The sequence below is a fragment of the Nothobranchius furzeri genome, chromosome 11, assembly GCF_043380555.1.
Source record: "Nothobranchius furzeri strain GRZ-AD chromosome 11, NfurGRZ-RIMD1, whole genome shotgun sequence".
Classification (NCBI taxonomy): Eukaryota; Metazoa; Chordata; class Actinopteri; order Cyprinodontiformes; family Nothobranchiidae; genus Nothobranchius; species Nothobranchius furzeri.
In genome coordinates, this window is record NC_091751.1 from 21,335,171 (window position 1) to 21,348,383 (window position 13,213).

General features: G+C 42.3%; 1 protein-coding gene across 6 annotated transcripts in view; it reads left to right on the forward strand.

Annotated features, from left to right (window-relative positions):
* The first annotated feature begins 521 nt into the window (after positions 1 to 521).
* trioa (trio Rho guanine nucleotide exchange factor a) overlaps positions 522 to 13,213 on the forward strand; it is an 85,380-nt gene continuing 72,688 nt past the window's right edge. For all 6 annotated transcript variants that reach the window (XM_054746170.2, XM_015955658.3, XM_054746173.2 and 3 more), the window contains exon 1: positions 522 to 811. In XM_054746170.2, the coding sequence (XP_054602145.2) occupies positions 742 to 811 (70 nt within the window). In that variant the 5' untranslated portion in view covers positions 522 to 741. The remainder of the gene's footprint in view (positions 812 to 13,213) is intronic.

Here is a 13,213-nt window from a genome sequence, read left to right on the forward strand (position 1 = left end):
ACTATGTGTCGCTGTGGTCACGTAATGAAACCGTAAGTGATTTAAAAGTGAAAGGACCGTGTTCTACCAGTAGATGTCGCTGTTGGTTGCGTTACGTAACCACAAGTGAGCCAGGAACAGAACGAGAAGGGTCTCAGCCGCTGTGTGGCCGGGACGTCTTCCTTTTCTTTTATTTCCAGGCTATTGCGGAACAAATTTAAATTACTATAATAATTAACGACTTAATACTATAATTAATAGCTTGAAACTTTCGCAAGAAATGTTAGATAATTTGAGAAGCTAGCTGGCTCTAAACATGGCCATACATCTTTATTTTGTATATAGCTAAAGTAACTTGTCTGTGAGTTCGGTTTTATTAATGACCTACATTTAGCTAAAATATAAACCGCCGTGGTTTCTTGATGACCCATCATCGTCTCCATGCTTATTTCCGAAACCTGACTGAGATTCACTGAGCAACTACCCAGCCAGCCCCTCCCCCTCCTCCCTCGTCGCCGCTCCAACGACTCTCCCCTCGGCTCCACTCCGAGGAGGAACCCGGTGCCCCCGGCATATCGTTTCCAATTACGTTACCCCAAGATGGAGGTCTGCAGATGGCAGCGCTAACGTTGACGAGCCATTCTAACCGACCGTATGGCTTTCCCCATGCTTTTGTCGGGACGGGATTGATTGTGTGACACCGTTTTTGTGAGGTGTCTATTGGGAGAGACTCTTGAGCTCCAGGTTCGAGTTGAGGCCACCATGAGCTCCGGGGAAGGAGCGGAGGAGACGACGAAGGAGGCTAGTGATATAGAAGCATTCTTCAAAACCGGTAAGCCCCTAAGAGTCAGGAACTGAGCTTCAGTTGGTCCAGTCACGGGAAGGATATTGTTCCTATTCGTGTTGCTAGCGTTTATGCTTAAATTGGGTGTGTAGCCCGTGTATTTTATTGTTTTTGTCTCCAGTAAAATGCGAAATATATGTTAAAAAATAAAAAAGTGAAACTGTTTTGCAAATCGTTCAGATGCTTTTTGGGAGGCATTTTTTCCTGCTAGCTCAATGAAATAGCTTATCAAGTGTACACCCAAGTAAGGTTAGCTCGAAAGCTAACTTCTCGAGTTCCATCTTCGGACGCTACCCTGAATGTGTAGTTTCATGTCTGGCATTCTTAATAATTTTCAAACGAAATATCCAATGTTGTTGTCATTGCTTCTGCTGCTATTACTATTTCAACTCACATTCTTCGAGGGTAAAGGATATAAATAAATACTTGAATACAAAGTAATGTACGCTAATGTCAGTTTAGCCTGAAACGTTTGAAACCGACTTGTAAGTGGGTTTCTTACAACTGAATAGTTGATGCATATTTAAAGGGTAACAATGTTTTGTTGAATTCATAGTAAATTATGTCCGATAACGGACTGGTTGTGTAGTTTACGTGAATTAACTTGGGTTTTGAACGTTAGCATTTGAGCTAATGAAACCTAGGTCAGATTTAGTGAATCCTGCCTGATTGCTAACGAATGCTGGCTAGTTGAGCATTGCTAGCCTGGGAGTGACTAGACTAAACAGGCTCAATTCTTGACAGTTTATTCCAACATTGGTTAGAAACCTAGATTATGAGCGTTTGTTTAAATAACGCATTCTGGAGACTTGCTTGTGTTGTTTTCCATGCTGTCAGAAACAATTATCGTACAAGCTATGTAAACAATACACGGCGTGGCTTATAGCCTGGGTGTGCTCTGAGCAGGCCATATGATGCTTTCCCCCTTGTCACACTCTTGTTTCTTTGTAATAAAACCTGTAATATTAGCAACACTTCAATGTACAAAGTTGTATATGGTAATACTTTTTAGGTATATGTGCATAATCGTGAACAGCAGCTAAATAGGTTCATATAATAGACTGTTTGGATGGCTTAACCAAACCATGGGAAGCCTACAGACATTCCAGCGGCTGCAGCTGCTTTATGAACTGAATTCCTGAGCTCATCGTCATAAATGTGGGTTAAGTTGTATTCAAGCATGCTTTGGATACAGACATTGCATAAGGATGACATCCGGACTATACATACCCTTTACCTTCTTTCCTGCAAGTATAAATGTTAACAGTTGAGTTAGGTCTGTTTTTGAGCATTAACATAAAAAATAATTTCTACTTATGGACCACTAAAACAAAGAAATAAACAAAGGAATTCATGTTCGCATATATTTCTATGGTGAAATATGCAAAAGTGTTCAATACTCATAACACTTTGAACTTTAATAAAATGCCAAACCATATACATTAGGTGCATTAGTAAAATTATTTCTTTGCCCACCATGTCTTGAACCTTATGGTACAAGTCCGATGTTTGATGAACAGCTAATGGTGTAAACCAGGGATATTCATTTTTGGGCCTGGAGGGCCAGTATCCAGCATGTTTTAGGCCCTGTCCACACGTAGCCGGGGATCTAACAAAACGTAGATATCTTTCTACGTTTTGGCCTGTCCTCCACACGAAAACTGAGTTTTTTCACACGAAAACGGATCTTTTTAAAAACTCCGGCCAAAGTGACGATCTGCGTTTTCTCCGTTTTGGGTGTCTGCGTGTGGACAGACAAAACCGGAGTTTTAAGGTCCGCAACGTCACTTTCCGCAACAAAAAATGCTGACATCACGTGTGCGACCTGTGTTTACACTAGCCGGCATCATGGAAGCCTTCGGAGCTGCGCTCTGTCACTACCCGATCCATCAATTGTCCAAGCGCTTTCTGCTTGTTTGTTTTTGCAAGCGGAATTACTGCTCCTTGCGGAAGACCACAGACGAAGGACGAGGTTAAGAACGGGGGAAGTACTGCTGCCTACAGGTCTGGCATGTCCTTAACAACATATTTATCCGGGTACGTGTGGACAGAGGTTTTTTTTAAACGAGGTGGTGTGGATGCAAGTTTTTGGAGGGACGGATATTTGTTTTCAAAAAACCCCGGCTACGTGTGGACTAGGCCTCAGTTTTAACTCCGTTTCAATCAACACACCTGATTTCTATCAGCAGGTGATTAACATGCTTCTGCATAGCCTGATGATCTGCTGCACAAGGGATTCAACCACCGAATCAATTGTGTTGGAGCAGAGAAACCACAAAAATGTGCTGGATACTGGCCCTTCAAAACTGGTATTGAATGCCCCTGGTGTAAACAAACGGAGAATGTAGTGTATTGACTTGCAGCCTCCAGCTGCCATTGTGTCTAGTGAGATGATAAGCCACAGAGGGAAGTTTGGTATCATTATTAGTTATGAGAGAGACACGAAGGAGGATCCTAAAACTTTAATGTAACCAAGCTGTGTTTGTTTTATTATGTTGCAAAAAGGGCTGGGCATTATTTAAAAAATGTATCGTTATCAAAATTTCTGACTCAATGTCGTTTTTCCCATGTCGATAAATTTAATAATTAATAAAATGAAAAATTGTGTGTAGGATGACCTCGTTCATGTCACTTTAAGAAGCTATACCACCTCCAGTCACAAGACAACATGACTCAATGTAAAACATGTTACACCCCCATCTAGTGGACAACTTTTTGTTTTTGTGCATACATGTAGTTATTGTCCATTTATCGTTATTGAAGTGAACTCCTCAACATACTGTGATATTGCTTTTAGGCCATATTGCCCAGCCCTAGTTGCTAATCGACTGCTATTCTGCTTAATTTTTAATTTGTTCTATTGTTGTATTGCTAGAATATTAAACTTATTAGGAATGCTGCTACGTTTCTTTTGCAACAGTTTTATTATCGTACCTCTACCACTTTATCAATCAGAGTACATTCTGCTGCTTGCTAAACATCAGGGGCATGAAACACCAGCATCGTTAATATTCTTGACCAGTCTTGGTTTTTCTAGTTATTACAATTTTGGGCATGCATGACTCTTAGTATCAGTCAGTGCTAATGTGCAGTTTCAGCTTAAATTTAATTTCAAATGTGAGTTTTAGATGTTATTAATAGCTGCAAGAGGGTTTTGTTTCTTAAAGCCAAACCTGTTTCTGTTCCACATTGTTGCTAACAGCTGTAAAATTTGAGCGTGATTGTGCTGGTTTCACTAACAGCTACTTTTACTGTAGGTTACATCACTGGAGACTGAGGTATACTACAAGCATCATGCTGAGTTAGAGTAATCACGTTTTTTGGCATTTGGCATGGGAACTTCTGTATCAGGACAAACTCTTGATAATGATGACTTTGCTGCCAAACGGTCTGATAAAACAGCCTATAGCTCTGGTACGGTTGTTTAGGAACAGTCTGTAGTTTTTCGCATTGTAGATTTTGTCTAATTCTTGCTGATCTCAGTAGTTAAACCATTACTTGTTCAAGTATCGTTAAAGGTGCATGAAGTAAGAATGACATCCTGTGGTCATGTTTGTGTACTGCAGTCCATGTTTCAAAACGAACGAGTCACTAGCCTTCTGCTCTGGGTTTCATGGCTGTTGCCAGCTTCGGCTCAGCACCAGAATATTCTAGATGAGGAGTCATGCAGTAAGTTGATAAGTAGATAAATACATTTCACTGTAATGTTGAGTTGTTTGGAATTGAAAAAGTAGCTAGAGATTTTTTTAGAGCTGATTATTGTTTTTCTAATTCACCGTTAGCACTGTTAGCTCAATGTTAGTCTCTAGCCCTCTTTACCCAAAACTAGAGTATGACCCCCCTGCCAGCATATTTATTTATTTTAAATATTTTTACATGCACTAATTTAATATTTTAAGTGTTACATTAAAAATACCGGACAACTCTGGTGCTAAATGTCCAGAAGACAGCAGAGGTTTTGTGATTTAGGAAGCACTTACTTAATCATACATTTCCTAATGTTGTGATTTCTCACACATACGGCAATACAACCCTTCTGATTCTGAACCCTCCAGCCTTCTGAGAAGAAACTGTTTCAATATCACCTTCCTTCCAAAATAATTAACATCAGACTGTTATTACTGATTCACTGTGAAATTCTTATTGTACCATAACCTACTCCAATCTTTATACGAGAGGCTCGTTTAGAGGTTTGTGTGCTTCATTTTCATAGATTTGGAAGCCTTGTTCTGACTTGTACAGGTTTAAGTGTCTTGCTACAGGCTTCTGTTCCTCTTTCTATTTACATCTTCATTTTTGTCATGCGATTGTTTTGTTTTTCCCATGTTACTGTCTTTGCTCACTGTTAGCCCTACTTTCGGAACATTTATTTACTGAAATGTTCTTTGTTTTCATCAGTATTAATTTTGACAAGACATTTTAATTTAGTTTGTCTTTTGACTAAAATTCTTTTTAATTTTAGTCACCATTTAGTTGTCCAATTTGTTTTCAATTTAGACTAAACTATATGTTATTTTTTTATGCTAAATTTTTCAACTTCTGTAAAGGAAATGGTAACTACACCTACTTGACACAGTAAAGAAACATGAAAAATTCTCATTTCACTCTTTGGATCAATGATGCTCTTTGTTTATAATTGTTTTTATAACTATAAATAACACTTACACGTTGTAATTGTGGAATAGACTGATGAAGACACATACAGTGTTGAAACAGTAGTTTCTTTTCCTTGGACTTAATAAAATGCATTCGGACTCACTTGAGTGCTCCAGCATTCCAGCTGTACAGTTTGTAATTGTGCTTCTCAATATTAAAAAGTAAACAAATCTGTATAATGTGCAGTAATATTTGTAAACATGACAGGAAACAGTGTTTCCCCTAAAAATTGTTCCAGGGGTGGGAGGGGGGGGGGGTCACGGGCCGTTTAACTGGCGTGGGGGGTCGGGGTCCCGGAGCGCTTCCCTTTCAGTCGTGGTACAGCGCCACACCTGAGCCTACGTAGGGGAAACGCTGGGAAATGAGCATCAAAACATTAAAGGTGTTACCCCTACTTCACAATGGAAGCATCAGTGAAGTAGGGTTGTCACGGTAACCGGTGTAGCGGTAAACCCCGGTAATAAAGTTGACAATAATAATAACAGTCTTGTTTTTTAAAAAAATATATTATCTCGGTGGTTTACCGTGGCTGCGGTGTAGGCGCGGTGACCCTTACCAGCCGCCGTATCATCTGCTGAAGTTGCCGGCGGCACATGCGCACTTTGTTGTTTACAACCAAAACTTTCTTGAACCTAAAGCTGAAATAATGGCCAAAGGAGGAGACGGCAGCACTCAGGAGGACATTTTTTATCCCTCAAAGAAGACAAAGTGGGAAGTATGGTCATTTTTTGGATATTTGAAGGATGCCGAGGGACAGTTGATAGAAGACGGCTATCCTGTTTGCAGCACGTGCAGAAAAAGTGTCTGTGAAAGGCAGCAACGCTTCAGATCTCATGACACATCTGCGTGACCATCACCCACAACTCTACAGTCAACGCAAGGCAAGTTAACGTTAGCGTTTTAGCTAAAATGGGTGATCCGAGGATTTGGGTTGAGGGAGAATGCAACGAGTCGCTATATAAAGCAGCCGCAGCGCCGCTACCTGCATATAAACCGTGTCGCGGACACCGCCATGTTGAAATGACGCTATGCATTACGGGGCTCCCAGGGGCAGATAAGAGTTGGTCTCTCTCCGAGAATAATTATGAATTTAACAATGATTACTGCCTGATGACATTTTCCCACATCTGCAAAGCTCACTGGAAGGACACAAACCGAGGATGATATTTTCCTGATATAGGGTTTATTACTCAAGTAAGGGTGTAAAAATATCTGATTAGAAGGCTACTTGAGTACTGAGTATCATGTAATCTAATATTTTTAAAATGATGACATCAAACAGACAAAAAATAAGAAGTTATGTGCAAATATTGGTATATTAAAGACTGAAGGGAAAAATAACAAATAAACAACATAATTACAAAATAACACATTTTAGGCAAAATTTAGACAAAAACTGAGGACAATATTTTCCTGATATACAGGGTTTATTTAGTTTCCTGAAAATTTAACATGTTCAAAAAAATAACGCGATAATAACGAAAACCGTGGTAATTTTGGTCACAATAACCGTGAGGTTAAAATTTCACACCGTGACAACCCTACAGTGAAGTGGAACAGCAGCAGAACTGTTTTCTCGTGATTTTTGCTGTGGTCCACTACACACCAGGAGGATATTGGCCACGAAACAACTTCCTCGCTGTGCTCCTCACTGGACTCGCAAGACCATAAAATCCTTCAAGTTTATGCCATCTGCCATTAATTTAAACCAAAAAGAAGGAAATCACATTACTATTTTAATGCGAGGAGGTAAACTTAAAGGTAAACATTGTTTTCAGGTGTATTTGTTAGTTTTCCCAGCAATAATTTACCAAGGTGGGCTGCCTGAGCGTTTTTCTGGGCTGCCTTAATCAATCAATCAAAGCTTTATTTATAAAGCGCCTTCCGCAACCCTGTCAGGAAGCCCAAAGCGCTGAACATGGTACAGTTGTAAGTAATTATACTGAATAAATCAACAGTAAAAGAAATTCAAATTACAAAATACAAATTACAAAATACAAAATGGAAATTACAAGATAGATGAAACATTCCGGTAAAATACAAATGTGTGAGACGCAATTGGATTGAGTGGATGGATTGAGTGTACCAATGAAAACTGTGGAATGGATTCAACATAATAGAGGGCCATAATCAAACATGTTCTGGAAACGCCAAGCGGAGGAGGTGTGTTTTTAGGTGATTCTTAAAGACTGGCAGAGAAGGGGACAGCCTAACTGAGGGTGGCAACTGGTTCCAGAGTAACGGTGCTAGGACTGAGAAAGCCCGGTCCCCACGGGTACGACACCTAGACTGAGGGACAGCGAGCAGGCCTTGGTCAGAGGAGCGCAGAGCACGTGATGGGGAATGTCTGTTTAGGAGTGTGGCCAGATAGGGGGGAGCACCACCCTGGAAGAAATGATAAACAAAGATGAGTATTTTGAATTGTGAGCGATAGGAAATCGGAAGCCAGTGCAGGGAGGCCAGAACTGGACTGATGTGGTCCCGTTTCCTGGTCCCAGTCAGGAACCTGGCAGCGCTGTTCTGCACAACCTGTAGGCGACGCAGTGTTGACTGACACAACCCTGCATATAGAGAGTTGCAGTAGTCAAGCCGAGAAATTACAAAGGCATGCAGTACCCGCTCCAGGTGGGCTCTCGACAGCATATGCTTGATTTTAGCAAGGCGTCTCAGGTGAAAGAAACTGGACCGGATCACAGAATTGATGTGAGCATCAAATTTAAGTCCTACATCAAGTTTCACCCCCAAACTGGTAACAACTGGTTTTGAGTATGGAGAAAGAGGGCCAAGATCAGCATAACGATCCACATTCCTGCTGTTGGGGTGAAAAACAATGAGCTCTGTCTTTCCCTCATTCAGATGTAGATAGTTGGACATTAGCCAAGACTTCACCTCATTAACACAGGAGACAAAGGACTGGATAGAGTGACCTTTCTGCTGACACAACGGAGAGTAAATCTGGCAATCGTCAGCATACAGATGGAATGATAGGCCATGTTTACGAAAGATTGACCCCAGAGGTAGCAGATAAATGGCAAACAAAAGTGGACCAAGGATCGACCCCTGCGGGATCCCCCACCGGAGCCCCTCCCAAGAAGAAAAAACATCACCCAGTTTAACACAGAATGTCCTGTTTTGGAGATACGATCTAAACCAGTCCAGAGCTGACCCTTTGATCCCAACCCATCGTTCCAAGCGATCGAGTAGAATCGCGTGGTCAACTGTGTCGAAGGCTGCCGTCAGGTCTAATAACAGAAGCAGCACAGATGTTCCGTGATCTAGTGAAAGATAGATGTCATTTAGGACCCTCAGTAGAGCAGACTCTGTGCTATGGCCAGACCTGAACCCTGATTGGAAAACCTCAAACAGATTAGAGTCAGCTAAATGTGAGACCAGCTGCTGATAAACGACTTTCTCAAGCAGTTTAGATGTAAAGGGCAGGGTAGAGATAGGCCTGTAATTTTCTATCACAGAGACATCAGCACCAGGTTTCTTCAGGGTCGGCCGAATAACTGCTGCTTTCAAAGCAGCTGGGACCACACCTGTGCTGAGGCTCCCATTGATAATCTGACCAAGTGAAGGGCCAAGGCACGGCAAGGCAGCCTTCCAGAGACGAGGCGGTAGAACATCAAGTGGAGAGCCAGATGGCTTCTGCCTCGCAACTAGCTTACTCAGCTCAGAGTATGAAACTGTATTGAGGGAGCTCAGGGTGGGTGGTGATGGATGAACTGGAACAGGGTCAACAGAGTTACCAGAAATAGCTGCTCTAATGCCCGACACTTATCAACAAAGAATTTGTGAAAAGCTTCAGAGTTTCCAGCAGATGTAGGAGACATGGTGCTAGGCTCCTGATACACCAGAACTGAGTTTAGCGTTTTGAAGAGAATCTTAGGATTATTGGAGTTTGTCTCAATGATGTCTGCAAAATAGGCCATTCTGGCGGCCCTCACTGCATCCTGATAAGCAACCAGAGATGCTCTGAACAACTCACGCGAGACCTGTAGGCCATCCTTTTTCCACTTTCTCTCAGAGGATCTACACGCCCGTCTACAAGCCCGTGTGACATCAGAGAGCCAAGGCTCCCTCCTAGGCCGAGACTTGCAAAGCTTGAGAGGGGCAACCACGTCCAGGACCTGATTACAAAGTAGAGCTGAGGAAAATAATCAAATAATCGATGCATCGGGATGCGGACATAAACGATTCTGCATCGTAGAAGAGTACGCCATAATCGATTATAGTGGAATGTAGTTTTGTTTTTTTAACGGCGGCTCCAGCGCCGCATCCAAATCCATCAAAGTGAGTGTCCTCCACATTTACCTCCGCCTTATTGTGGTACTGCAGGGCTGAGCGCTAGAGTTGTCACCCGAGACCGAACCGGAACCGAATCAGCCCGACCGGTTCTGTTGGATTTGGGCCGTGAACTATGTTAATTGAGCGGGTTGTTGTGCGGCGCGCTCCGCTCGCTCGATCAGCGACCGAGAGAGAGAGAGACACAGTCTGCTCACACAAGAGAGACGATCGGAGGACGCTCCTCCAAACCGATGCTCCAAACACGCGTTATTATTTTCATAATTTAATTATTATTTCTCCTGGAAGCGCTCAGTCAGACTGCTTGTTGTAATGTAGGGAGATCCGGTCTTGGGGAGGGGGCGGGGTCAGTGACGGCGGCTGCAGCGTGATCGTCGGTCTGTCTCTTTTATTTAGGGACACGGAGAAGTTAAAAGGAGAGAGAAATAGAAGATAGAAGTTCTTGTTCCACTTTATTCTTTTGTTTCATGATGATAAACTGATGTTAAATTCAGCTTAAAGAGAAACTGGGAGGAAGCTTTGGTTCATTTTAAGTTACAGGAGATCTTGTCTCCTATCTGCTCCTCCAGAGACAGCATGGGCATGAGGGTCACATGGTGAGGTTGACACAGGACAGGTTAGTGGAAAGGTTTGTAGTTAGCTGGTTAGTGAAAGAGATCCATCAGTTGGGTAATTTAATCCTAATCCAGCCCACAGCCTCCTGCTGGTGTTATTATCAGAAAGAATAAAACACACATCTTAAATATTATTGGAAGTGTAGAATTTGTTTTATGTTTTATTATTTTCTGCATCAAACAGAACTTGATTCATTCTCCAACATTTCAGAAATGAACCACTGGGTTCAAATGAAATTAAGTCAAACATTTCATTTGGTGTTATTTCTGACACCCTTCAACTGCGGCATAAATATTTGACTCTAGAGCTGCTCAGAGACATTAAACACTCATATATGAACCCATTATGTATTTTATTATTACATTATGTGTCCTGTAGGTTTTCAGTACTTTTTTAGATTTTGTGAGTTTTTGCAAAGCGTGTTTTTCTCAGCCTGAGGCGTGGTGTTGAACGAGGAAACAGATTTTTTTTTACTTTGTTAAATCTTCTTAAATGTTTAAATGTTTTGTCCTAACCTGTTGTGGATGGAGAGCTTTTGAGGGATGGCAGGTTGTGTCAATTACGTTTTAGATTAAAAAAAAAAGCAATTATCTGACATCTTCTATTTAGCAATGAAAACAAATCAATATGAAATAATCGTGATGCATCGTGATATCGAATCGAATTGAATCGTTGACCCAATAATCGTAATCGAATCGAATCGGGAGACAAGTGAAGATTCACACCTCTATTGCAAAGTACATCAAAGTGATGTGAGTAGTGATCAACGTTAGATGGATCTGGGTTAAAAGTCTCTAACCTTACAGACATACAGTCCACAAACTTTGAAATAGTTTCTGCATCCAGGGCTCTGAACCTAGTAGCTGGAGCTTCACACACAGGGACAGGACATGGCAACGTAACATCACAGAGTATAGGAGAGTGGTCAGAGAACACAGGAGGCAAAGTCACAAGGTTCATGATGGGTAGACCATAAGAGATAACCAGGTCCAGGGTGTGACCCCTGGCATGAGTTGGGGATGATACCCATTGAGTTAGATTGAATGACTCTAGCAAATTAAAAAAACCTTTAGCAAGCACATTATCAGGACAGCAGATATGGATGTTAAAATCACCAAAAAATAGGACATAATCATATTTTAGGATGCAGTCTGCCACAAGATCACAGAAATCATTAAGGAAGTTAGAGTCAGTCTTTGGAGGGCGATAAATCAGCACGACGAGCAGGCGGGGGGAGATGCACAGTTCAAATAAGCACAGTTCAAAGGAAGAAAATGACATGGTGGGTGTAAGCTGTTTACAAGGAAAGCTGGATTTAAAAACAACAACCAGCCCTCCACCTCTGCCCCGTGACCTGGGGATATTAAAACACGAGCAGCCAGGTGGTATGAGCTCGAGTAGGGAACTTGTGTCGCCAAACGGGATCCAGGACTCACAGATGCAGAGAAAACCCAGGTCATGCTGAATAAAAAAGTCACAAAGAATAAAAGTTTTGTTCAGCACAGACCTGGCATTGACCAAACCAAACCGGGTCTGCAGCGGGGCTGCAGCACAGAGATCGCGCACGGACCCAGTCCCCTCTAACTCTGCGCCCGTAACCGAGCGCAGATTCTCCCAGCAAACCCCAGTCTGGCGTGATCTTCGAGCCGATCGGCCGTGGCGCGGTGCCGATACACCATCAGAGCCGGCCGAGTTCCCTGGGCAGGGCGCCGAGTAATCCAGGAGACATCTCGGAACCATCGGGTCAAAAGCTGGGCCGGATCGGGCCAGCCGCTTGTTCAGGGATCCAGGCCGACGTCTCACGCGCCGGCTACCTCTCTTTCCTCGTCTTCTGCGATGCTTCCTTCTCGAGCTGGGGCGGACAGAGGGCCGACACATCACGGCTTGGGTGGAGAGAGCACGCGGGCAGTTCAACCAGCAGCATCGTCCGTGAGGTTCATGGCTAAGCCTCAAGGATTGTTTTCCCCCTCAGTATTAGCACCACAAAACAACGACAAACGCACAAACGTGCCGCTTTGCACGTTTGGTTTGGCTCTGCTCCAGCAATCTACTCCACCCTACCAGTGTTTGCTGCTACCATCATAACACTTTTAAAACCAGAGAGGTGTACTCACCAAGCAAATATTTTGCCACCTTTCATTCTTTTCCACCTAGTCGTGGACATTTTATCGTTTTAGACATGAATTGTTTAACTTTTGCAGGCATGAACACTAAACTATGATGCCTGCGGTTACTGGCAGCTGGTTCAAACAGCAGCTGTCTTCTGACTCTGATTGGTTCATTTCTCATCTAGTCCCGCCTATTCCATTTGCTAATTGGTCTTTTTGTACATTCCTTCCATCGTTCCAGTTTCTGATTTAATTTTCATCACTGTCAATTTTTGTTGTCGCCTTTTATTCGTTGACACAAAAGTCGATCAATTTTTGTCATAATTTAGTTTGAATAGAAGTGATCATTTAAAAATTTTTGTTCTGTTTTTGTCCGCAAAAAATGAATCTGTCATGAAAAAAAAATTTTTCGTCAACAAAATTAACACAGGTTTTCGTGAACCACCATTCTTGTCACAAAACCCTGAGTTTATTCGCTCTGATGAAATTTACAAATGCCACCCCCTGGTTTTTACTGAATGTTAGGAGGCTGCTGCACATCATTCATGTGGTGTGTGTGTGTGTGTGTGTGTGTGTGTGTGTGTGTGTGTGTGTGTGTGTGTGTGTAATTTTGCTGAGAGAACAAGTATAACAGACATACTAGAGGTAGGGAAGGAGAAAAGTGATCCAGGTCTTACATTTATGACTTGGACTTCAAACACCAAGG